The sequence below is a fragment of the Chaetodon trifascialis genome, chromosome 16 (assembly GCF_039877785.1).
Source record: "Chaetodon trifascialis isolate fChaTrf1 chromosome 16, fChaTrf1.hap1, whole genome shotgun sequence".
Taxonomy (NCBI): Eukaryota; Metazoa; Chordata; class Actinopteri; order Chaetodontiformes; family Chaetodontidae; genus Chaetodon; species Chaetodon trifascialis.
The window spans coordinates 12,572,960-12,598,988 of record NC_092071.1 but is presented as its reverse complement, the minus strand read 5'-3'; the positions used below and the strand labels follow the sequence as shown (position 1 = coordinate 12,598,988).

The 26,029-nt window shown below is 42.6% G+C and overlaps 2 protein-coding genes across 3 annotated transcripts in view; one reads left to right on the top strand and one right to left on the bottom strand.

Moving 5' to 3' along the window:
• Positions 1–19,359, top strand: part of mtus2a (microtubule associated tumor suppressor candidate 2a) — a 43,425-nt gene extending 24,066 nt beyond the window's left edge. For both annotated transcript variants that reach the window (XM_070982392.1, XM_070982393.1), the window contains 12 exons: positions 5,166–5,330; positions 8,269–8,367; positions 11,077–11,264; positions 11,355–11,480; positions 12,856–12,922; positions 13,464–13,678; positions 13,846–13,951; positions 14,048–14,121; positions 14,224–14,322; positions 14,468–14,587; positions 15,183–15,280; positions 15,411–19,359. In XM_070982392.1, coding sequence (XP_070838493.1) covers positions 5,166–5,330; positions 8,269–8,367; positions 11,077–11,264; positions 11,355–11,480; positions 12,856–12,922; positions 13,464–13,678; positions 13,846–13,951; positions 14,048–14,121; positions 14,224–14,322; positions 14,468–14,587; positions 15,183–15,280; positions 15,411–15,840 — 1,787 coding nt within the window. In that variant the 3' untranslated portion in view covers positions 15,841–19,359. The remainder of the gene's footprint in view (positions 1–5,165; positions 5,331–8,268; positions 8,368–11,076; positions 11,265–11,354; positions 11,481–12,855; positions 12,923–13,463; positions 13,679–13,845; positions 13,952–14,047; positions 14,122–14,223; positions 14,323–14,467; positions 14,588–15,182; positions 15,281–15,410) is intronic.
• Positions 19,360–19,445: 86 nt separating this feature from the next.
• stoml3b (stomatin (EPB72)-like 3b) lies at positions 19,446–25,523 on the bottom strand. The gene is made up of 7 exons (XM_070982395.1): positions 25,427–25,523; positions 21,167–21,270; positions 20,977–21,049; positions 20,738–20,820; positions 20,445–20,648; positions 20,065–20,199; positions 19,446–19,952 (listed from the first exon to the last, which is right to left on the bottom strand). Exons 1-7 carry the CDS (start codon positions 25,488–25,490, stop codon positions 19,764–19,766), a joined length of 852 nt encoding a protein of 283 aa, XP_070838496.1. The 5' UTR covers positions 25,491–25,523; the 3' UTR covers positions 19,446–19,763.
• Positions 25,524–26,029: the final 506 nt, after the last annotated feature.

The following is a 26,029-nucleotide window of genomic DNA, read 5'->3' as shown; positions in this document are numbered from 1 at the left end:
TCGCATCCTCTGGTGAGGTTTTCTTACTGTTTCTCAATGTTGTGCCAAAATCCTTGGTGATTGTGCACTCTGCTGAGTTTCCTGCAGTGACCTTCGCACGGTTGGCGAGGGTCGTGTTCGTGTGAAAATCTCTGCTGCTGTTCAGAAAGGTTGTGGTGGAAAAGGAAATTTAATTCAGCAGGGTTCTATAGAAACCTCTGTGACAGCAGACAAATGCGGAGTGAAAACTGAACTAAACTAAGTGAATGAAAGGTGCAGCAACCAGCAGAGCTTCCATGGAGTCGACTGTGTAAAAGTGGCTCTCAGTGCTGTGTTCAAGGACACTTCAGCGGGAACGATTCGAGCTGTCAGCGGGGTTTGAACCCAACCCGTCTGGGCCTGTCCCCCCTTTCAGTGCCAGAACTTCAACTGACTGTGCAACCCTCATTCTTTTCCTGATCTCACTTAATCCTTTCAGAACCTTGGTTCCTGTCCTGTCAGCCTTTCTTTCATTGGAGTACTCGACTGTTGATTCCAGACTTCACTTCTTTATCCTCAAGCATGCTTTTGAGATTCCTAAAAAAAAATCTGTGATTTATTCAAAAAGCTTACAGTTTGACCAGTTCCAGTAAATGCTGATCTACCGATCAAGAGGCTCTTCTTTTGACCAGAAGAGGAGGAATACTTCACATGTCCTTCTGTTGGACCTTTAATCTCCTGACATCTGGGTCCTGACAGAGGACAGGAGGCCTGTGAATGCTGCTGTCAGCTCCAGCGTTATCATCTATTCTATCTCAGTCTGCAACCCAGGTCTAGTCTCTGCGGGGCCATTACTTTGTGCTCTATGTATGCAGCTTTGACCTTGACTTTCACACACAACGCTTCAGATGCACAGTTGCGCACTTTTCATTTGCATACCTTGTTGTTGCCGGGAGGAGCCGATTGTTTGAAACACAAAGTTAGGCACAGTTTGAAGGCTGCTCAGAAGTTTTTTTTTGGGGGGGGGGTCTTTTGAGTTTCTCTTCAAACATCTGAAAATCTTTAGCTTCAAAACCACAGACCTAAATTATGTGATGTGTAATACTCAAAGCTCAAAATGTCTTGGAGAAACAGTTTAGCAAAATGTTCAGCAAAGGGATGAATGCTGGGACGAATGAATGCTTCTCTTGTGACAGCATGAACACAAAACTAAACAATATGATGTGTGCATCCACTGGTAGAGAAAAAGCTCCCTGTACTTTATGACTGATGGATGAAGAGTGACATTTCAAACCAGCTTCGAACGGCTGACAGGAAGCAGCAATTAATAAACAGGACCAATCAGAGACTCTGATGAGTACAGTCTTCAAGCTTAATTACACACAATGTCTTTTGTAGTGAACAGTGCTGAATGAAGCTGACATCTGTCTGTGTGGTGTAATCAAACAATTCAGGTTATACTTTTGTACCATAGCATCTACAGTACAAACATACATAAATGCATTAACTCAGTAAATGCACTAAAAAGCACTGAACTTAAATATTTCTTTGCAGTATTTGTACTTTGATTTATAATTTTTTTATGCTGCTTCTACTGCACAACATTTCAATGAACTTATACTTTCAGAGGGAATTATACTTTTTATTTATCTATTACATTTAACTGTCAGCTATAGTTATAAAACGTATGATTAGCTTCTCTATCAATTAAACTCCCCTGTACATATACATACGTTCATAAAGTAGCATTAACTCATTTGTTACTGTTGCTTGCTTGCATGTAATAGAGTATTTTTACATGATGGAAGTACTGCTTTACTGAAATAGAGGATCTGAGTACCTCTTCCACTTCCACTGTAGAAATGCTCATAAAATTATGAATAAATTAGTAAGGAAATACATAAATTATCCTTCCCTCCATCAGACCCACCACCCAGCTCACCAGCTTACCAGCTGCATACCCCAATGAGTCCATTTGTAGCAGATGCTGCTGGGGTGTTTTTTTTTAAGCCTGCAATACAATTCAAAGCATTCACATATTTCCCAGGGACTGTGTGTGTTTTGAAGAATAAGAGCTTTTTCTTTGTCACGTCAGCACTGCAGGCTGCACCTGGGCGTGTGCTGTAATCAACCTGGACAGACTACACCGTGATCAAATCCTTCAGGACAGCAGGAGAGTTTCTTTTGCAGCATGTGAATGTGCTGATTTAGCTGACAAGCACAGGAGGCTTTATGCAGCGAAATGAAACACCTCCGAGCTGGAATTTGTACAGTCAAATTAAAACTGGTCCTCGTGCAATTGGCGTGCGAGTGGCTACGCTGACTCTTTCAATACATACAGCAAGGGAAACCTGTGAGAACCCACGGGGCACGCTTCAGTATCCGGTTCCTCTTTGGTTGGTGTACAGGACTGACATGTAAGAGTCAGCGTTATTCTACTGGCATTTAACCATAAAGTGCAAGGTGCTCCAATAAAATGGTCTCCCACTGAGCTGGAACAACCTGCTGTCCTTTGTTCTCCGCTGTGTCTGCTTGCTCACGGTCCCTTTTTAATATCTTTGGTATTTTTCACCCACCATCATAATACGCTAAGCTTGCCACTGGCTCCATCGCAGCACCATCCTTTTTATTGCTCTTTTGTTTGCCTCATGTTGATCCCATACAGCCAGCCTCTTCCTTCCTCCTCCGTCCTATCCTCCTTGCGCTGTTATCCATCATCGGCTGGCACATTGCCAATCAGTGATGCATATCAGCTAGCTTTTACTGCTAATGAAATTCATCCCTTTTTCTCTCTTCCTCTAAGCCCCTGAATTCAACTCTGCTTTTTATCATTCACAGCATTCCTCAATCTTGTGTCTCTGACTGCCCATCCTCATCATTCACTCTCGCTGTCTCTGCTCTGCGTTCTGGGAATTTGTTCGTACATATTTGACCTATGACTAATGAGCACACTTCTGCTCATATCAACCAGCCAGTTGATACATGTCAACCCGTAAAGACGGAGCACCAGTCAAAGCATTCGAGGTTAACGCTGAAGATTTTCTTTCAATTTCAAACAAAATCTTTTTATTTTTTGTTTACAAATGCAATTTCTATATTTAAGACTAACCTGTGGACGTCCTCAAGCAAAGGATATTGACAGTAATTACAGAGCAGAGAGTCCAAGATCATATCTGGCCTGGCCGCACTGCCCCGTGCCCTTGACTGGTTAATGAGGAGGAAATATTGTAAACAGCCTCACTCATCAACTCTTGGAGGAGCTCTGAGATGAAGGCAGCTTTGGGAGTGTAACATGCATCACTAATATACGGTAGCAGTTAAGAAACTATAGACAGGCTTATGTGCAATGTAAGCATTTTCATTAATATTTATTATAAATATATGTATTTTTTCATTTCTACCATTTAAATGCGAGCAAATTCACTTCCAGTTCATTATATATTCACACTGAGGAATGGCTAAAACAAATTCTGCTTGTGTGTCCCTTTAATCCATGGTTGTTTTTTTCTGAACTTTGGGTCTTATTTGGGGGATATTTGACACAGGAGGTTACATTACAAATGACAAGCTGACAAGCTCTGACCTCTGAGCAGCCGTCATAATCTCGCTCCGCTTCTTATTCTGAAATATCTGGTTGATCACGTGGGACCAGCTATCTCTTCATTCTCATGGTCACTTCCTTCTGGCACGTCTTCATTTTCAAAGTTACTATCTTCAAAACCCTCCTGTGGCTCAGGAGATAGAGCTGATGCTCTGCTGATCACAGCGATGGCGTTTTGATCCCTGGCTCCCCCTGTCCAAGTGCTGAAAGGTCCATGGGCAAGACAGTGAACTTAAAATTTGAACTTGTGAAAAAACTCTTTCACATAGCTCATGTCTCCAACCTTTTAACAATTAGGACTCTTGTACACCAGATAAGAACAACTAGTATGTTGCCTATTGTCTAAAGATCCATAGCATGAGTTTATATGCATGCATGCTGTTATGTTTAGGAGCTGCATGTAGGAAATCTGGTCTGTAAGTAAATTAGCTGAAAATTAATACATGCACCAGCACTGACTGTCTGGCTTACGCTATATTTACATTCACCTTCCTCATCTTTATATTTTTTCATTTTTCATTCTTTAACTGTCAAACTTACACTGCTTGGTGGCAGAAGGCTATGTTGACGTGTTTTCTTGAGGTAAAAAAAAGCATAACGCTAAGAATTTTTTTTAAAAAAGGGATGAACTATAAATTTATAGATCCTCTTTGTAAGCAACCTAATGAGTCAATGTCAAGCCTACTTCCTAACTCACTATTTAAAACAATGCTGTACACTGCTGCTCAGTAGCTCAGTGCATGTGTGTGTGTGCGCGCTTTGTGTTCCTGCACTTGTTGTATGTGCACAGGGAGGTGGAATACTTCGGTCACCAACACAATCCACACTGACGGCGAAGATGCTCCTCTGAACAGATGAGGCACCCTGCTGTGTACTGTTCTAACACTGAGCTCTCACATTAAATAATGCAGACCAAAAGAAACTCTTGATATCTGAATTTTGACAGCAGCTGTTTTTTGTTTGTTTTTTTTTCCAAATGTACTCATCTCCGAGGACGTGGAGACATGAAAGCCGTGCTGCATGGTTTAATCATCATCTCATGGCGTCTTATAGGCAGCTTAATGTTAGATTGTTCATCCCCTGCTTGTCACTCGAAGAAGGTGGAGAGTTGCAGGCAATCTGCCATTATTGATTGGGGATGAGATGAGGATGAGTGTGTGAGAGTGTGATTGCGAGTGTGTAAACTATCCACTAGTCTTTTGACGGATTATAGCGACACTGTAAGCCAGGATGAGCAATGATCAGTGCGCATCCCTGTGAGTGTGCATTGTATTTGCTTGTGCGTGCATGTGCTCAAGTGTCACTGTGTAAACATGTGTGTCAGGCTGTGTGTGTGTGCAGAGTAAGTGTCCAGGGTAACAAAAGGATGATTGAGAGGAGCGGCAGCAAAGCCCAGAGATTACAAACCATTTCTCAGTCCAGTGAACTTAAATTCAGCCATCACACAGCTCTATCAGACGGTAGAAAAACCAATATGTGATTAGACAAAGGGGAAGTGACAGTTGAGATATGACAAATCAGATGGGGAAGATGTATCCTATCATATCTACCAGAAATTAAAAAGCATAAAAATCATATGTGCAAAATCCAATTCTGTGTATTCCAGGTCTGAGTGTGAGCGAGGAGCCTCCTCTTCACAGAGTGACCACCGGCCCTCCGTCCACAGATCACCAGAGAGGGGCACCGTGTCGCAGCAACAGCCTCCAGCCGCCCTCCACCCCGGCCCTGCCCCGGCGCTACCTGCCCGCCCAGCCAAGAAGCTCCCCTGGAGGTCAGTCGAAGTTTTTGCTGGAGAATTTTCTGTAGTTTGTGTTCTAAACTCAAATGTGGAAATCCATGGGAGAAGAGGCGTGCGGTGTTGTCTTTGGAACAATACAAAGCAACTCCACCGCTTCTGTTTTTCAGCTTTTCTCTTCCTCAATTTACAGCGTAGCGCCTAACTAAGCGCAACCTCCTGCTCTCAGGGATTGTTGAAAGGCATTCTGGGAAATGCTTGAAGCTGCTTACTTAACACTTCACTTCACTTACAGAATTTATCGAGCTGTGTTAGAGATATCCAAGAGTGAAACTGCCTTTCGAGTGTTCATTTCAGCCATTAATTCCAGTGTACTTCTAGTGTACCCCTGCTCATGACAGCATTTTCTCATGCCCTAGAAACCATTAAAATACTGAGATCCTCTTCTGGCCATTGTGCCTGTGTGATCTGTTGCGAGGAAGTGTGTGATGCACACACAGTTCTATTTTTCCCCACATGTGGCAATTAACACCAGAAGCCCTGTATTCACACTGCACTCACTCGCATTTATTGTATGTCTTTAAACTTCTGCAGTAGCTGATCGAATAAAAGACAAAGAACTCTGCCGTAACAGGATATGTCAAAAAGAACTCATCCTAGCCTGTGTTATGTGTCAGGTAGGAAAAAGACTCAACAGCAGACAGGCAGATAGGGAGTTAGGATAAATAGGAATTTATTGAATGTGCAAAGAGGCAACTTGTAGCTGGGAAGTCCGGGGAACAGCAGGTGAGGCACGAGGTAATGAGGTGCATGGTGAGCAGCTCTAAGATACGCTGGAGCGCACAGGTGGTGTGAGTGCTTGTGTGGCGGGCATGTGGAGATGGAGGCACAGGTGAAGCAAGGCTGATCCAAAACAAAGGAAAAGGAAACACATAGACAGACACTGAAAAAAAACTAACAATTGATGGTAATAAACACCAGTAACACTGATAACTGGCCAACAACACCACTGAGTAGCAGAAACAATCTGGCGACATGTCTTCAGCAGTCCACTGTCTTTATACTGTGCTGATTGTGATGAGTCCCAGCTGAGCTCCCAGCCACCTGGAGAACCACGCCCAGCCTCTGCCAAAAAAGGAAGCGCACAGCCCCACAGTACACAATAAACAAGAGTTCATCCAAACCACCACAACCTGAGTAGAATGCATCATAGACAGCAAAACAATGTAGACATCAATGTCGTATTGTTGCCATCAGTTTTTTCCTCCAGCCAGGTCTGTGTATGCAGACAGCGTAGCGACTGTGAGAAAATGTCTCTCACCCCGTCTTTCTGTTTCCCTGAGCTGATTTTAAATGTGCTGTAAATTATTGATGAAGAAATACCTGAGGAGTCCCTGTCAACCTGCAAGTCATGTGCAGACACCACTTTTTATCTGCGCTCTATAGTCGACTTTTGTCTGTCTGTCTGTCTCAATACCAGCACTCACACATTTCGTCAGACACACACACGCACATGCACACCAGTCGACAGACACCTCTGTCCTGCTGTGTCCCTGAGAGCTTCAGACAAAGACTCTCTGTGCAGAGATAGCCCACAACAAGCTTTCACCTGAGGCTCTCTCACATACACATGCACACACCTTTGGACATCGTGCTCAAGCTCAACGCGAACATGCCGCCGTTCCTGCTAATCACACAATTGCATCATTTTCATCATCAAATATAGGCTGAAAAGGTGGCTGCAAAGGTAAAAAAAATCGGATTTGAACATCACCATGTTAGCATTGTCATTGTAAGCATGTTAGCATGCTGACTCCTACACAGCCTCACAGAGCCGCTTGTGTGTCTTTCAAGTCAAAATATTGTTTTTCAATTGTAATTTTCTCCTACAGCCCAGTAACTGTGAGCAAGATTTTGGACTTGCTGGAATGCATATTCATTTACTTTTTGGCTTTTGTACTTGTTTCCCTTTGCTTTCACACTGTGTGTTCAGCTGGGCTAAACACCTCACAGCTACCTCTGTACTGAACACACAGAGACAAAATCTATTTTGATGTTCTCACCTAACTCCCGATGAGAGCATTTGGGAGAGTGTTTGTGTAAAGTCGATTGCACACTCCGACTTCAAAACCCAGTTTAAGACAGTCTTGGTAACAGTACAGTGATGTGGCAGCGTGTGCGTGTGTGCATGTGTGTGAGTCGGGGCTTCACTTGGCGGTAATGAGTCACTCTGAGAGCCACGTTTGCATGACCACACCAACACATGCACAGTGAACACACGCACACAACCACACACACCCTGTCTCTGCAGACCTGAAGTGTCTCTCCAGGGTTATTTGGGGGATTTGTTCAGGATCAGAGGCTTCTCTCCCATTACAGGTCCAATTAGTTTCTTTTCAAGGCCCCTCTCCTTCTCTCCTCTCAGCTGCACAACAACAAATTCCCTGCTAACCTCCAGAAACCTACTTCCTTATTCACTATCATCGCCATTCTGAGCTCGCTGGGTAACACATCTCACAATTATTGTTTCAAATCCTGCTTTCTTTCCTCCCACACACCTCACCAACTGCGCGACAAGAGCGCCTGATTGTTGTCTCGCTTGGCTGCAAAGTGTGTAATGTCACAGAGAGCAGTGAGGTGATGGGCACGTCTCCTGCTGTATGCTCTGCCTCCCTTTGACCCGGAGCCCCGTGGGACATAGTTATGCTACGCAGCAGGGGGGGAAGATAGCTGGAGATGAAAGCAGAAGAGTAACAGAAAGATTGAAAAAAGTTGGGAGAGGAGAAAAATCAGCAAAGAAATGGAAAAGAGGAAAAGGAGAGAGTGAGGAAGGGTGGTCGGTTTGATGTTTGAGTGTGTATGTATGAGGAAGTCTGATTGACAGGATGTTATGTAAAACTAAATGTCGTTGCGTGCTGATTAAAGTAAGCCAAATTAACACCCACTGATTGGTTGTGTCTTTCTTGATTAACAGTAGGCAGGAAGGAGTTTCAGCGGAGTTCAGAGGTCACGCGTTCTCTCCCGTCCTCCCCAAAGAGGCTGGCGGTGGTTCCTCCCAAGCCTCAGTCCCCAGGTGAGTCTTCTCCCTCGTTACCAAAGCAGCCACCTTTACCCAATGACAATGCAAAGTTCAACAAAAGGACGGCAGTCACAGTACAAGTGTCGCGAATACCACTAATGATGACTCCACTCTATTCAACAGTGTGTGAGAGTGAACCCTCCTGTACGTCCCTGATGTTTTCTGTGAAAAAAGCTTTTTTAAGATTTTCAGGGCAGACATCTTGACTTGTTCAAGCCAGAAAAGCCTGCAAAACAGGCCTTTTGTCAGCATTTCGATCACAGGTGTAATTAATGCCATAAATTATGGCTGCAGTCAGTGCAGTTGTTGCAGCTCCAGCCCTCTGGTGAAGTGCATGCTGACATACGGAAACACTTGAATAGAACGGCATCACCATGAATGTTATTAGTGCTTTTCCTGCAATGACGAGTCAGAATGTCTGCCATTAAAAGTGCCAGAACCCTGCTGGCTTGCCCATTTTAAAGTTAATGACTTACACCTGTGTTTGACGAGTCAAAGGCTTTGTCCATTAGATCTAATCGGGTGCTAATTTGGCTGGTCTGGCTCTCTGTGGCTCCTATTCTTCCTCTTCCAGCCCACTTGATCGTCTGCCTTCCCAAACCTTTTCCAAAAATAGTCTTTATTTATATGACCTTGTTTTAATCCACTCACACCCGGAGGCGGCCTGCATCCATTTCAGATATCCAGCGCTGGACGTTCGCAGCTTCAAATGGAGATTCATGATGCTTAGCACTTTCTTAAATGCTGCGATTTGATCCATGCAGTCTGGAAATTTCTTCCTCTTGGCTCAGAAGTGGTAAAATAATTTTCTAACAGGATTGCAGAGGGCCTCCCCATCTTAGCATAGCTGACACACATCTCCTCAGGCGACGCTTCTCTCTTTGCTCATTCCACTTTTTTTCACTGAAGTGCTGCTGCTGCTGTTCACCCGTCTCTTTACTGCCTCTATTGCTGGACCTTGTCTACTCCCACACAGTCGCTAAATAAGAACCTTTTTTTTTTTCTTCTCTCTGTTTCTCAGCCCTGTAGCTTTTCTGTTGTTTACAGATATTGTCAGTTTGTTGCTTCTACTTGAAGCTGTTCAGGACAGTGTGCCAGGATATTGTCAGTGTTCTGAACTGAAAATGAAATAGACCTCATGAATAACCAGGCCTCACACCCTTCAACCACAACCCAGCAGGAACACACACACACACACACACAGGCATTAGTGTCCGCACCCCACAAGGTCTGCCATTACCTTTTCATTATTCCCCCTCCATCAGCCCCTCTGCTATCATCTGCATGCTGCCTTCACACTCAGCCACATAAACTCATTTGGTATTCACTCAACTCTGCCTAACCTCTCAGGTAGAGCCTACAGAAGTACAGTGTGTGCGTGTGTGTGTGTGTGTGTGTGTGTGTGTGTGTGTGTGTGTGTGCGCGCGACTGCAATAGAGGAAGACATAATTTACATAAGACTTCTAGTCATTTTCAGATACCGGGAAACCTAATGTGCCTTCAAGGTAAAGACACCGATGAAGATGTATAATTGAAACATTTGCTGAAATTTGCAGTTTTGCGCATTTTTAGAAGCAAAAACTTGGAATATAATCTGCTGTGAAAACACATCTCCTTTTTTTGACCTTTTTGTATTTAGTTCTTGCAGAGAGCTCCCCCCATTTAAGGTAATCTGCACACATACACTTAGAAGGACATGAATGTCTTTTCTCTGTATTGACCTTAAACATCTATCACCATTACAATCATTCAGCACCTTCGGGTACCTTCCCCCCTCTTTTGACTGTATTCTTTGTCTCTCCGCTCTCCTCTCTCATTTAACCGTGGCCCACAGCACTCCCCTTATTTCATCCCCCCGCCTGCCTCTAACTGACTTATTACCTGGGACCCTGCACCCCAAGCCCAGCCTCACGTTGTCATGGAGACCGCTCCTCAGCAGGCCTGAATTATATGGTTGAGGCAGGTGATGCGGAGCTGCAGCGATTTTATATAGTGTGAATATCTTTAAAGAATTTACTGCATGCGACTAATGCCGTGTCGTGGTGCTGTGCATCTCCATGGGCTACTGCGTTCACACTGCATGACAAGGTGACTCACACAGAGGTTAATCTGACTGCTTGTACATCAACTGCAGCTTAATGGCTGTGTCCCCCCAAGGAAAAAATGCTGTCATATGTTTGTCTGGCCTTTAAATTACCTTCATCATTAATGGAGCCTTTCCTTATAACACAATACAAATAGTACACTCATAAATGTGGACTGTAACAGTGTCTATATGTGATTGCACACTGCAGCTCAGTCATTTCTTGATACTGATCACATTCGTCATGAGATTCGATGGTCCATCATGAGGAACGCCAGACCGGGAATTACCCCAAGGCTTCCTCAGTAGAAATGATTCAATTATCTACTATCATTTATCATGTGAACATGAGTCATTAGCAATAGGTGAGGTCAAATCTCCTCTGATTTAATGCTCTTCAATTTCATCATTTTAGATGGATGTGTCCTAGTTAGGTTTAAGAATTAGTACATGACTAATTAATGGCATATCATATACTATACGTTATTTGAATATTTCACTATCACATGTGAAAACATATGACATGGAAAAATAATTTTTTTCTGGAGAAGCACATGCTCATGCAGACTCATTTCAAATTTGATTTAATTTTCTGTGTTTGTTTTTCCCCCTCCCTGCAGTCCAGTCAGGGCAGCGACCCTCAGCAGCACTGCGAGGGTCAGCTCCCCCGGGGTCCCCTCGCCGCGTGGCTCCCCTGAGGCTGCAGCAGGAACAGCAGGAGAGCCTGCAGAGAGAGAAAGAGGAAGCTCAACAGAAAGAACGGGAAAGGCAAGCAGAGGAAAGGGAAAAAGAAGAGCAAAGGGAGGAGGTGAGGTTCTGGGAAAATCTGCTGCACCACTTGGAGTTTGCACTGTTCTTTTCTCTTTTTGTTAATTCTATTTCATTCTCTGTCACTTAGGTTCAGAGGCTGCAGGGACGCTGTGAGCAGCAGGAGAGGCAGCTGAGAGCTCTAAGGGAAGAGCTGAGGAAGACTTCCTTGGGTCTGGAGGCTTTCATTATCACCACTCAGCATTACTGCCTCAAGGTATCCAGCTTGAATAATACAATGCATACACTCAATAAAATTAATATTGTCTTACATGATAATATATCCTGCACTACCTCACACATCCACACAGAGTCACAATGCCACCCCTCACAATCCCACTTCTGATTAACAGGAGTTGGTCTAAAGGTTAATCTGTGCTCCTGTGTAGATAGATAACAGTGCATCAACCTTTCCATGGACTCAAAGCCTGGATTGTAAAAAAACACATGCTCACACACATGAACTCAGGAACACATACAGTATTTAACACCATGAGGTGAGATTCACAGCATGGTCCACGTGCAGCATGATGAGCAAGAGTGATAGCGACTGTGGGAAGGGTCCTCCAGAGTTCAGTGTGTCAGTGAGCTGATTTCATCCAGCTCGGTGTCTGATGGAACGATTTAGCCCAGTGTTTCTCAATTCCAGTCCTCGGGCCCCCCTGCCCTGCATGTTTTAGATGTTTCCTGCTTCAACACACCTGATTCAAATGAGTGGCTCGTTATCAGGCCACTGCAGAGCTTGATGATGAGCCGATCATTTGAATCAGGTGTGGTAAAGGAGGGAAACATCTAAAACATGCAGGGCAGGGGGGCCCGAGGACTGGAATTGAGAAACACTGATTTAGCCTCTGAGGTGTTACAGCTGTAATACTGCTGTCAGGCTGTCGAGGGACTTCTTTATGGTCACTGTCTGAGTCCTGCAATCGGAAGACAGGAATGGTTTGAGTGTGGGCCTGTTTGAGCAGGTTGGAGCTCCCCCTGCTGACACCAGTCTGACACAGCAACTTCAGTATGCAGTACATGCTTGCATATGCTCTCGTTGTGAATGGTCATTATTCATATCAGTAAGCAACATCTACAGTTCTGTTTCACCCAGACAGCTCATGCAGATTCATTCAGTTCAATGAGGATGTGAGGACCTTTGTCTCAGATCATTTGCAAATATCATTATCCTCTGGTTTATTATCTTATCTTCTTCTATAAGGCTAAGAACTTTTGCTGTTGTTTTATTGGGGGATTAACGTTCCTTCAAGTTCGTACTTTGGTCAATGACAAAGTGCTGTTTTCAGCTTTATTGTATGCTAGGTAGTAAAGTAGTAGTAAATGTTAATATGCTAGCATGCTAAACTAAGATGATGAACATGCTGAACATTATACTTGCTATATATTAGCATTGCTGTCATTGTCATTGATGTTTGCATTTAGCTCAAAGCACCAATGTGCTGAAGTTTAAACCTGCTGCAGATTCTTAGTCTTCTCACATTGCCCACTGGCTGTTTCAACTTTTTTGTCCATGCTCTATAATCAGTCGTATAAATGGTACATGTCACCTGCACTGTGTCAAAAATGTATTCATTTCCCATTTTCAGAATAAAACAACTGAAGAGAATCAAAGGAAATTATCCTTGGAAATGCAAAAGATCAGAGAGGAAATGGGTGAGTGAGAAGCAGCATTGACCCAATATGTTTAACCTTTAATCGATCAAATCAGGCTACTGATCCCTTTTTCACAGCAGACTTTGACGAAGCGCAGCAGGAAAAGCACAGGTGTTACTGATGACATTAAGGAGGGCTCTGTTCCCAGTAAGACGTGACAGTGAGCCAGCCTGAACAATACTACTGAAGCCACTAAATGGAATTCAGACATCATTATTTTATTATTTGCACCTGTTATTTTCTTCCCTTTATATGTGAAAATGTCTTCTTGAAAAAGGTCTATTGTTTTATTTGTTGATTATCTTTTCATTTTGCTTTGTTTACTTTGAAGAGATTAATAACTTATACTCTGAGTAAATTGCATTAATAAAGAAATTAATTTCACAGTTTGTTTTTAACATATATCTTTAGCTGAAATGAGAGTGAATGAACCCTGACCTATAAATATAAATAGGCATAAGCATAAATATAGAGTAAAACTATGATTATTCAGGACTCTCTGATAATATAACATCATAAGATACACTTTGCTTCATAACAGCGTCCAACTCGGCGCGATGGGAGAGACTTCATCTGGAAAAGACAGCGCTGGAGGTGGCGTTTGAACGAGAGCTGCAGGAGCTGCAGCTGCAGCAGGAGGCGGAGCTGGCCGCAGTGGAGGAATCGCTCAGGAAGTGCCACTCAGCGGAGGCTGAACACCTGAAGGCCGAACATCGGTCAGAGATGGAGGAGCTGAGGACTCAGCAACAGGAACAGGTGAGACAAAGTCATCATAGGAGTTGAGTGTGTTTTTACATTAGCTTTGATGAGATCTGAACCTCACGTGAAATCTGGTCAGTCTTTAAAGGGTGCCACTGTGTGTGTGTGTGTGTGTGTGTGTGTGTGTGTGTGTGTGCGTGCGTGCGTGTGTGTGGGTGTGGTAGATGGAAGAGATGACAGTCAACCATCAGGCAGCCATTCAGGAGCTCAGAGACATGCATAACATCACCATGGCAACACTGCATGAGGAGCACGCCCGTACCATGAGAGGTATGATTTTAGATCTCATTTAAAAAACACAGTGTGACACCAGCACTGCCAGAAGTGACACCAGCTCTTTTTTTGTGCTCCTCAATCTGTGTGTAGACTTAAGGAAAGCTCACGAGCAACAGAAGATGCTTCTAGAGGAGGACTTTGAGAAACACAGACTTTCTCTGCAGGTATGATTCCATTAGACGGATACTTAATGCTTTTTTTTTTTTTTTTGGTTGATGCACACTGGTATGCACTAATGTGATGTATGTTCGTGGATGATTGTGCAGGATCAAGTGGACACTCTCACATTTCAAAACCAGAGTCTGCGAGACAAAGCCAAACGCTTTGAGGAGGCTCTGAGGAGGAGTACGGACGAACAGATAGTTGTGAGTTTACCTGTCCACTAACTACTCAAGCACATAATAACTACGGGCCACTGGAAATAGACTCCAAACAGACTGCTAATAAACTGAATTGGACCGACAAGCTTCAGAGTGTACATGCTATCTTTCCAAACTTTGTCTGTAACAGGATGCTCTGGCTCCGTATCAGCACATTGAGCAAGATCTGAAGAGCTTGAAGGAGGTTGTGGAAATGAAGAACCAGCAGATACACCAGCAAGAGAAGAAGATCTCTGATCTGGAGAAAGTGGTAGGCTCAAATAAGCTATCTCGAACCCCCAGTCGCACCACCGCCACCATTACACAAACACAGATATGCACGCTGGTCTAGATCAGAGTTAATGTCCTGGAAGATTTCAATGTTCCGGACAAACGGGAGAGATTCCAGTCAAATGTTATTTGTGTTTATAGATCCTATTTTCCCATGTTTTTGTGTCCAAGTGACAAATGGGGACAACAGTTTTTGAAATCGATGCAGTATTGAGTGAGAGCGCTGCAGTCGACATCCATGAAAGGGACTGCAATTTAATTCTTCTGGGTGTTTGCATACCGCTATTGCCACTGACAGGCTCATATTGTTACATACATTGTTACATCTGACAACGTTATGGAAAGGGTCCCTTCAGAGATGGATTTTTGGGTTAAGGAGTCCTTTTTGCCGCTATATCACTCTCACCAAAGCCACCAGACTCTGTTTACAGAAACAGAAATTTTAGAATGGAAAAACACACTTCATTCAAATGCAACATTACTGGACGACACAAACCCTGGTCTGGATATCCATGATGGTCACGTCGTCTGGTGAATGAAATATTGGGCTGTGGTTGTGTTCTACTTTTGAGCAGGCTCAAAAGAACGTGTTCCTTGAAGAGAAGGTCCAGGTTCTGCAGCAGCAGAACGAAGATCTGAAGGCTCGTATTCAAATGAACCTCACCCTGTCCAGGTAAGGAACATTCAGTCGCCGTCATCACCATCAGCACTGTGGACTTTTTAAACCATAATACGGTATGTGATGTTCCATATTCCCTGCTCCCTTGCTAAGGTTAGCTTCCTCTGTGCTGTACTCCCTGCAGGCAACTATCAGAGGAGAACGCCAACCTCCATGAGGAAGTTGAGAAGGAGAGCACCGAGAAGAAGAGGCTGAGCCGGAACAACGAGGAGCTTCTGTGGCGTCTCCAGACCAGCCCCCTCATGTCCCCTGCCTCCTCCCCGCTGCACCGCTCCTTCTCCACCTCCCCCGTCCCATCATCCCCCTTCTTCTCCTCCTCACCTGTAGCAGGGTGCGACTCCCCCGCTCACTGCCACGGCTGTCCCCAGCAGGCTCAATACTCCTCCCCCTCCCACAGAGCCGTCACCAATCAAAATTTCTCCCCGGGACCAGCCACGCCCACTCACAAAGCAGCAAGCAATCAGAATTACTCCCCTGGCCCGGCCACGCCCACGCACAGAGTGTCAGCCAATCGCTGTAGCTCTGCTGCTTGTCTCAGCTCTTTGCAGAGATAAACTCACATTTCCCTCTCTCTCTCTCTCCCTCTCCCCCCCTCTCTCTTTCTCTCTTCATCTTCTTAACATTCTCTTTCATTTCCTTCACCTCCTTTTCCTTCATGAATGTGAAATGCATTGAAGTATGTGTTGGGGCTGCGATCTCAAGCCATCACAGGACAAACTGGACGGACAGTGCAGTCAAAGTGCTGAGGTTGCAGAGTCTTGATCTTTCTCAAGCCTCTACAGCTGGTGGCGTCCATCATGTGATACAGTACCACATGAATAGTGTGATGGAAAAATGGATGTTAGCTCAGTTCCAACAATCCCAACTTGTATGTAGACTGGAAATGTAGACTGTATATACTGTATGATAGTGACACAGATAGTGTCGACGTGTAGTGAAGCCTCCCTGCATGGGTAGTCATGAGTCCCGCACAGACGGAAACAGTACAGATGGAAAGTAGCACACTGTTGTCACCAGAACACAATACTCTGGTGTGTTAAAAACACGGTCACGTCCTTGATAAAATAAGCTATTTTCTCTCTTGTGGGGATTAGCTTCTCATAGTCAGTTCTGTTTTCAGAGATGAGTTCTAGTTCTGAGTCATGAACTGAATCAGCTTTCAGCAGAAATGGGTTTTGTTTTTTGTTTCTCATTTGGAAAAATCCCTAACAAAGCGCCTTATACTCCCACCTGCCGTCTCACCAGCAGAGAACAAGCAACATTTTATTTCATAAAGGACTTTGGATAAAGAATTGGTTTGCAAATCAAAGCGGATCTTGTTTTTCGGCCTCCTCGAGGTGTACTTAACATTTTGTAATTAATTCAAGGCTGATAGTTTCACTTGTGTGGGACGACCCTACCTTCAACCCCAGCCATCTTAGCTGCAAAACACAGAGGACTTAAATGTTCAAACCTTGCCAGGTCTTCCTACAGTGTCTCACCACATGAGCTACTCTTCACTTTCGGGATCCCTCAGGTCAACTTGCAAAAACTACGTCTGCCATTTTGTATTTACCTCAGCGGGAATGTGCAGTCTGTTGTGTCTGTAGCTCAACAGCAGCAACAACACCAACAACAACAACGACAACAACAACAACACAGCTACCAGGGAGCTTAAAGCTAAGGGGGAAACCCAACACAGGAATTTCTGTTTTCAATGTTGTGGATTTCTTTCAAATGTGATGCTCATATCTAATTTATTTGTTACATGTATTTTGCTACTTAAGCAAGCATGTACTGTGAAAGTCTTCCAGTCTTAATGTGAAACTTATTGCTGTGATTTGTCTATTTATTAAGCTTGAGCTATGAAGGAAATGAGCGTTTGTAACTTTGAAAATAATCACCTATGGGACAAAAGTGGAATATGTGACATACCCCAAGAGAAAGGAGATATGGAGCAGATTTGTTTGACTTGTTGTCATCGTGCAGACATTGGTGGCGTTCAGGGGACTGTCTTATGATATGACATGGGTCTATAAGCTATGTAGGTTAAAAATAATACAGGTTAACCTTCTGTTTACCTCTTTGTGACTAGTCTTACAAGATCAGCGTATACCTGTCCGAACCTGTGTTAACCTCTTCACAGCCTCTTCTGATGCTTCTGCTTTGTTTAACTGGACGACACTCTTTATCCGTTTTCAAATGCTTGCAAGCTACGCTGAGGTCTCAGTGTGCAAGAATATATTGTTCAGGGAATTATTTTCTAAATTTAGATTAGAAATACTTTCAATTTTAATTTTTTGTATAGCTTCTCTACAGAACATTATACACACTCAAGATGTTTCCCGAGATAATTTTCCACTTCTATAAAATACAACAGAGAAACCAACCTTTGGTATATAAAAATGAGAATTATTTTATAGCATACAGTATGTCATAGCTGCCGCCTGTACTGTAATCTACTGGCTAGCTTACCCTCAGGGTCCTAATCTTTCATCTGGCTTTGAACAAGTCAACATAGAATACAGTATTACACAGCGTAATCTCAGTGATTTACTCGCACGTTAGCAAACAGAGCTAAAGCTGTTCAGACTACACATGAAAATGAGCTGCTGTAAATAAACAAGGCCAGTGAGAGGGGATGAGGGTATGTCTGCGTCGGCAGACACAGCAACATTGCTAATGGGGGCAGGAGTTAGGGTTAGTGACTTATGTAATATTGTTAAAGTTAAGTAGATGCATGATGGGGGCGGTGTGTGTGCGTGTGTGTGTGTTGTAGGGGTATTGAGGCGTTGAAATTCCTTCCAGCGCCCCTGATCACTTTTTCTGTTATGTTACAGATTGAGTAGATGTAACCTTTTTACCAGCATGTAAAGGAGGACGTTTCTGGGTTGCCAGTTTTTCAGTAATTTACCTTTAAGTAGATCCTTCATTGCGATACCAGCACTTTTGACGGCCGAGAAAAAGTAAAAATGATTCTTTCGTGGATCTTTGGGATGTTTTTGTATGATACGTACACAGGGTTAAATACTCTTAAACAAAAGAATGTCAAGTACACAGCATAGGATTTGAGAAATGTATCTCAATTCTCACTTATTTTGTACCTACACTGATGATTTTGAGAATGTCTTTGCATAACGATCAATTGTAGGAATTTGTCAGTCAGAAAGTCACTGTGTTTTCAAATGTTTAGGATTACAGTTCACCTACGTCATTGAAAGATTCTTCAGGGTCCTCCTAAAGGTCACTTCAGGTGCAAAAAACAGAGCCTACAAGGATGCAACCAAGACTATTGTTTACAAATTACAGCGTAAAGTTACCAATTTCATCTCAAATTAATATCTCACCTTTGAGTGGACTATGATTTCTAAACAATGAACTGGTATTGTAATGACCCTCCAATGTGTCCTGTGGACATCTGTGTCTCACTATGCGCTGAATGTCAAAAATGTAATGACTGCATTTTATACAAGTCATTCATGTGATTTTGTTTGATATAGAAGGACCTCTTGTCTGAACACTATGTAGCAGCCATTTAATATGTAGCACTTGGTTGAGCCTCCCCACAAGAAACATGGGTAATTTATCTAAGTCATTCGGGATTTTTTGAAACGTCCATGTTGATTTGTAAATGCTGTTGTAGCAAATGTTTCCACGGCTTGTCAACTTTCAGCACTAGAATTTGAATTTGTGGTGGTAAGCTATACAATTACCCCCCATGGATCTGGTCCAGAGACAAAGTTTACTGAATTTGTTTGTTCTGGCACTGATTGTATGTCTGAATGTAAATACATTTACAACACGAGTTGTGTCTTAGTGCACCAACAAAGTAATAGAAGCATGTTTTTTCTGTCTTTGCTGTTTCTCGCTCCCCCTTTCTCTTCTTTTAGCTCTCTGCATCTGTGATGGTCGAAATGTAACTGTAGCGTAGGAGGCGTAGAGGACGAGGAATGAGATAGTTCAACATGTAATGTATACGCGATATGTCGATGCTTTTATTTGTACCTTTTGGGGAGAACACAGTATTAAAAAATATTTAAGAAAAAACATGTCATCTCCATGTTTCATTTAAGGATAAGTGTGTAATGCCCAGAGGTCAAACTAGCACTATATGGATTCTAGTGTTGAGCAAAAGCTTTGTAAGCTTTATGGATAAAACTTCAACAGTTACTTTTAAAAAGTTTACATTTATTATATCAAAGTATGCAACTGATCAGCACAACAGTATCATAAATGAAATATTATTTATTACAAATTTTTACCAACATAATGTGTACTCTCAAGTCAAATTTTGGGTTAGCAGGCCTGGCCTGATCCCAGTGCGAACCATAAAGGATGTTCAGCCTGAAAAGATGCCGACCATAAAACAATAGCATTATCTTGCATCGTAGCAATATATTTTACAAGGGGCCACGGAAATGTTCCCTGGCCCCACCTGACTCCTGTTTGACTTAACAGTGATTTTAGAGGATGGGCGAACTGATGTGTCACTGAGGAATCACTTCCGCATGAAGTGAGATATGACATCCATGGGCAGGGGGAAGATGATGGTGGAGTTCTTCTCTGCTGCGACGGTGTTGAGAGTCTGCAGGTAGCGAAGCTGCAGGGCTGACGGGGACTCTGCAATCACGAGGGACGCTTCTTTCAGGGCACGAGATGCGTTCATCTCACCTTCTGCTGCAATTACCTATACGTAGATCAAGACAGAGATTAGGGAAGCGCACAATAACGACTAAAAGTAAACAGCTTAGCGCCCTTTTTCGTCCTTTAATTTCTAGTCATTGCTTGTGTGTCCAGACCTTGGCTCTGGCCTCTCGTGCAGCCTCTGCCTCAGCGGCCATGGCTCTCTGCAGCTGATGTGGCAGCTTCACATCTTTAATCTCCACACGCTCCACCTTGATGCCCCAGTGGTCAGTGGCTTCATCCAGGTTAGACTGGACAAGACAGAAAGAGGAAGAACTTACACCTGTAACATACTGATTATTCCACACCACCCACAGATGAAATTCAAAAAGGGTCCATTCGAGATGAAGAATCAAGGAAGACAAGGCAACCAAAAGCCTTCCACAGACATCTGTTCAAACATCACAACTTCTTAACAGCATCCAACAAAAAAAAAATAAAATACACAGCTTGTGTGTGAAAGTGTTTAGCTTTAAGTGGGCTTTAGATTCTGTACCTGCATGCTGTGAGCAATGCCCTCACGGTCAGATAGGAGCTCAGACAGGTTCTTGGTCCCCAGGACATTCCTGAGGGTTGTTTGAGCCAACAGACGGGTGGACAAGTCAGCATTAGACACGTTGGCCACAGAGGCGATAGGGTCATTGACCTTGAAGTACACCACTCCATCTACGCTAACTGTAACTGAGTCCTTGGTCAGGATCTAAGGTAAAAGTACATGACAGTTTGTGTGTGTGAGTCCACTGATTGAACACAAAGTATTTCATAGGGCTGCACATTGTGTTGTTGTACCTCTTGTGGCGGGATGTCAAAGGAAATTGTTCGAAGATCCACTTTCACAAAGGAATCAGTGCATGGCAAAATAAAGAAAATTCCTGTGGGCATGCAGAAAAAAACATGATCTATCAGTTAAAAAAGAAAACAAATTGAAATTAACTTTAAAAAAAAAAAAACAATACACACAAATGATTTCCCTGTAAGCAAGTTTTATTTTAACAGTTAGTCAAAATGAATAAATAAATCGTGCCTACCTGGTCCTTTAGGCTTCCTGTCTGTAATGCGTCCCAGTCTGAAGATGACAGCGCGCTCATACTCCTGCACAATCTGCAACAACAGCAGGAAGACCACAGCCGAAACTCAATTCACTTTCAAATGTGCGACATAGGAAATGAGGGTTTCAGCTCTTCACCCCAGTGTGCTCGTCGTACTCAGTTCACTCACCTTCAGACAAAACCAGATGGTGATGGGTAAGAGGATAATTGTGAAGATGCTAGAAAGTATGACAATGAACCAACCAACGCATCCTAAAGACCCCGTTCGTTCAGCTGCAGAGAGAGAGAGAGAGATAAGAGTGTGTTTACTTCTCAGGTGAAGGGCTTGTTGCATAGGTCTAAATGTCAATTGCAATGCAATCAACAAGAAGACCCAGCAGCGCTTCCACTCTGTTGTCTTCATGTTCAGTAGGACTGTTTTTGGGTGAGTCCTTTGGAAGCAGCTCCATTCTACTTGAATGATTTTGGGCATCTACAACATGGCCTTGAACAACACATTTTTCTTCACAAATGAGCAAGGCAAAAACATTATTGTACAAGACTCTCTGCTAGATGGACAAGCCAGTGGCCAAACAAGTGATGTGAATACTTTGTATCCAAGTCTGAGGAAACTCCAAGAAAAGGAGAAAAAGTTGGATTTACATATAATCACATTATCAGACTACTGGAGGGAAGAGATGATCCCAAGAGGACTACGGATTAAGAAATTTCCATCATTTGGCTATGACAATGTTGAATTCAAAAGGAAATGGGAGGCCATCTTAAACAAATGCTCTCTTGATTTGATTCTGTTATTAATTGAGGAAGCCAAGCAACAGAAAGCTGCTCTACAATCAGAAATAAATGAAATGAAATCAGTAATAGATTCCATTGATCCCTTTGAACAAAAACTTAAATTTGAGAGCAAACTAAAGGAGGACATGGAGAAACTAACAAATCTATTGAAACGAGAAAAACTTGCCAAATTTCGAAGGGACCAAAATGATTATAAGGAAGGAAATGTGTACACATGGACTCATAGATCCACTCGACTCCTACAAAAAAGCAAAAGAGTCTGTTCTGTCTCATTCAACCTCCCCACCAGTGATGAGGATGAAAACTTCACCAATGCAACAAATTCTGGAGAGGAGATGGATTTTTTACAGCATCAACACCCTCGACCCAACAGAAACGAAAAACCAGGAGGGGGAGGAGGAAAAAGAGCAGGACAATACAACAGAGGAGGACAAACAGAGAGACCCCAGACACGCAGCTTCCACCAGAGGACGACACTGCAGAAAATGTGATCAACATCTCAGGTATACCCCTCTCCAAAGAATGTGTGTCAGCATTATCTAAAGGACTGGGTTATGCTCCAACACATAATACAAATGAATTTCAAACAAAAATAGACCTTTTCAAATTCTACAGAAGTCTGCATCTTAAAGTGTGGTACAATCAAAACTGTCAACAAAATCAAGGGGAACGCAGACAAATAACATCATTTAAACCAAAATCGACTTTTTGTTTGTCTTAATGCCTTCACCAAAACAGTGTCACATGATGTAGAGAGACTTTTTGAGAATGACAAACAACTAACAAGATCAAATATCACTAAAGGAGAGTCCATCCATCCATCCATTATCTATACCGCCTATCCCTTTCGGGGTTGCGGGGGGCTGGAGCCTATCCCAGCTACAATGGGCGAGAGGCGGGGTACACCCTGAACCGGTCGCCAGCCGATTGCAGTAAAGGAGAGTCACAGGCCATTAATTGGCTAAGGAACAATGATGATGTCATCATAAAGAGTGCTGATAAAGGAGGAGGTGTGGTCATTTGGGGAAGAACTCAGTATGTCCAAGAAGCACACAGACAACTAAATGACACACAGCACTATTCCCCCATTAACACAAATCCTCTTGCTTTATTCAACATTTCCAACTGATGGATTGATGTTGAATAAAGCAAAAGCAGAACACTGGATCACAGAGAATGAATATGCTTTCCTATTAGAAAAAAATCCAAGACTGCCTTGTTTTTATATGTTGCCTAAGATCCATAAAAATTTGTTAAATCCACCTGGCAGACCTATCATTAGTGGAAATGGGTCAATTTTGGAGCCAATTTCAAAATTTATTGATCACCACATCAAACCTTTTGTTTCAACTTTACAGTCTTACATTCAGGACACTACCCAAGTGTTAAATAAGATTGATGAAATAAAAAACATTGGAGATGCATATATGATCACAATGGATGTGGAATCATTATACACGAATATTGATCACAAAGAAGGTTTAGAAGCAACATTTCCTACAAATGAGAGATGAGCCATTTCCTCCAACGGATTTTATTGTTGAACTCATAAGATGGACATTGGAGAATAATATTTTTCTCTTTCAGGAGCAGCTTTACAAACAGACACGGGGCACAGCGATGGGCGTAACCTATGCCCCATCATATGCCAACCTGTTCCTAGAAGTGTGGGAAGATAAATTCATTTGGAGCCCTGCCAATCCCTATCTGGATAAAATAAAATGGTTTGGACGATACATAGATGATTTGATATTTTTTATGCAATGTGAAGAACATGAAGTGCTTGATTTTCACAAATATTTGAACAATACCAACAGAAGTTTGAAATTATCTTTGGAATACAGCAAGAAGGACATCAATTTCTTAGATTTGAAAATCATGAAAACAGACGATGAAACAGCTTCCATCCTAAGACCCTTATAGATAACATTCCATTTGGTCAGTTTCAGAGACTAAGACGTATCTGTGACACAGATGAAGAATTTGATGACAAGGCTATAAATATGGCAAACCGATTCACTGAGCGTGGATACAAAAAGGAGACAGTGGAAAAAACCTGAAGTATCCAAAGAGCACCTGTGTTGCAATCAACAAGAAGACCCAGATAAGAGTGTGTGTTTGAGTGTGTTCGACATATTGTGAAACCCCTGAAACACATGTGAAAGGCTTTTATAGCAAAGCTAGAGATGAGAGCAGGTTCGCAACAAAAATAAAATAAATAAGTGGAGCATAACGAGGGGAAATCTGCCATAAAAGTCCAAAAGCTCACTGATCAGAAACCAGTTTGATATGACACTGGAGCTCATTGTAAATGCCCGTGTTGTGTTTATAATACTGATTAACATTGTCCTCTCAATCATACATATGACAACATTATTAATAACCTTATTGATTGTTCTTCTGGTTTCCAGCTTAGATCTAACAGAGAAGCTCACACGCAGAGGTGCTCTCAGAGCAAACAGAACATTTGCTCATGTAACATGATCTCTGGAGTGCCACTTAGACAATAAGAGAAAGTCATTAAGGGAGGGAAGCTTAATAACAGCTGGCTGCATATCAGCTTTCATCTGCACGCATTTCTCAGGAAGGCCATTATGGTAAATGGACTACATTTATGTAATATTTTTCTGGTCTCACCAACCACTCAAAGCACTTTACAGCACACGGCACATTCACCCATTCAGTATCTTGCCCAACGCAGACTGGAGGAGCTGGGGTTTGAACCACAAACCACAAACCTTCCTCAGCCCCCGACTAAGCACCCTGCAAAATCACACTGTCATAGGATGATATTTGTATTGTAATTTGCAAAAAGCCTCAATTTCATGGCCTTTGTCTCGCTTTGGTTTGAATTTTCTTTGTCTAGTATCAGCAAAAAGCAGCATTATTCTCTGTTTGTAGGTTAAACCACAGGAAATGTAGCTTCCTGTGGAAATTTTACTGTTGTACAAAGCTGTAAAATAGCATTACTAGGAGGCATATGTTGAGATTATAATCATAGTTTACAGTGTCCATCTTCATTATAGCTGTATTTTTTTCAGTTAAATAGGGTTTAAAAAAATACCTGTTTGTTTGTTTGAATGGAAGATTATTCAGAATCTGTGCACCCAGTTCACTTGTCATTGATCTGTGCTGTATCACCCACAAATAACTGGATGCAAGTGTACAAACCTCACACATGAAAACAAGCCCGCATCAGCAACCAAATTAAGTAACGTTCACACACAAGCCAAACTCAGCTGTTCAACATGGTAGTTCCCTGTTCACCTCACTCCACGGAGCATGACTACACACACAAACACACGCAGTCACATGCTTTTGGGACTCCTTATCTCCGTGGCATGTGATTTTTGTCTCTATGACGATGGGAGTTCTACTTTGCTCCCAGCCTCTGTGGCTTCTTTCCACCTGCACAGGTGAGCTCTGACGTATACGCCATACATAACACAGTGCATTTGACTTTGCAAAGATAATGTACACTCATCATGGAGCTCAGAGGAGAGTAACCAACACCTTTGTTGATCTAAGCTTTACACAAGTCAGGTGTTAGGTAATGTTTTACCTTATTGACACAACCAGTTATGTAAAATTAAAGCTCTGAAGAAAAAACAACAGGAAAGGTAGTTTATCTTACATATTAAATCTTCATTGCTCATTCCTCTTCTCTTCTGGCTTTCCATTTGGTGCTCCATTTCCATATGCTGGTTGAAAGTGAAGAGGGAAGTGTGTTGACTGAGTTTGTTGAAGTGAATCTAATGAGGGGGGAGTCACCCAGCCTTTTAAAGCTATAATGCTGAAAGAAGGTGTAGGTGTGGCTGCAACTCCGAGTTGATCATCAACAAATTGCAATTTTAATGATCCTAACGCAGAGCTGGAAAATTTCACTTCCAACTGGAATGAGGAGTGTGACATGTGACATGTTTATATGGGTCATTGAAAATTTCCACGTATATGTTTAAGTAGATTCAGATTCCGATTCTGTTGATGAAGAAAGTGACATTCTTCCAAAAAACATAACTACATAAAGGAAGATTAAATGTGCCCTGAAATCAAACTGATCACATTTTGAGATTTTTAAGCATTCATCAAATTGCAGATGTTAATTTAAAAGGTTTGGTTTAGAAGTGACAGCCATCAAAGTGTGACTAGAGTGGAAAAATTGCTAAAATAGTTAATTGCTCCCATGAGTTACCACAACTGGGTCTTGGAAGTCTTATGACTAACACATGACTGATAG

Coding starts and splice junctions, on each gene's coding strand:
- stoml3b (XM_070982395.1), bottom strand. CDS start 25,490: ATGGAAATGGAGCACCAAATGGAAAGCCAGAAGAGAAGAGGAATGAGC. Junction 21,271..25,426: donor GAGCAATGAAGATTTAATAT/GTAAGATAAACT, acceptor CTCTCTCTGCAG/CTGAACGAACGGGGTCTTTA. Junction 20,649..20,737: donor TTGACATCCCGCCACAAGAG/GTACAACAACAC, acceptor CTTTTACCTTAG/ATCCTGACCAAGGACTCAGT.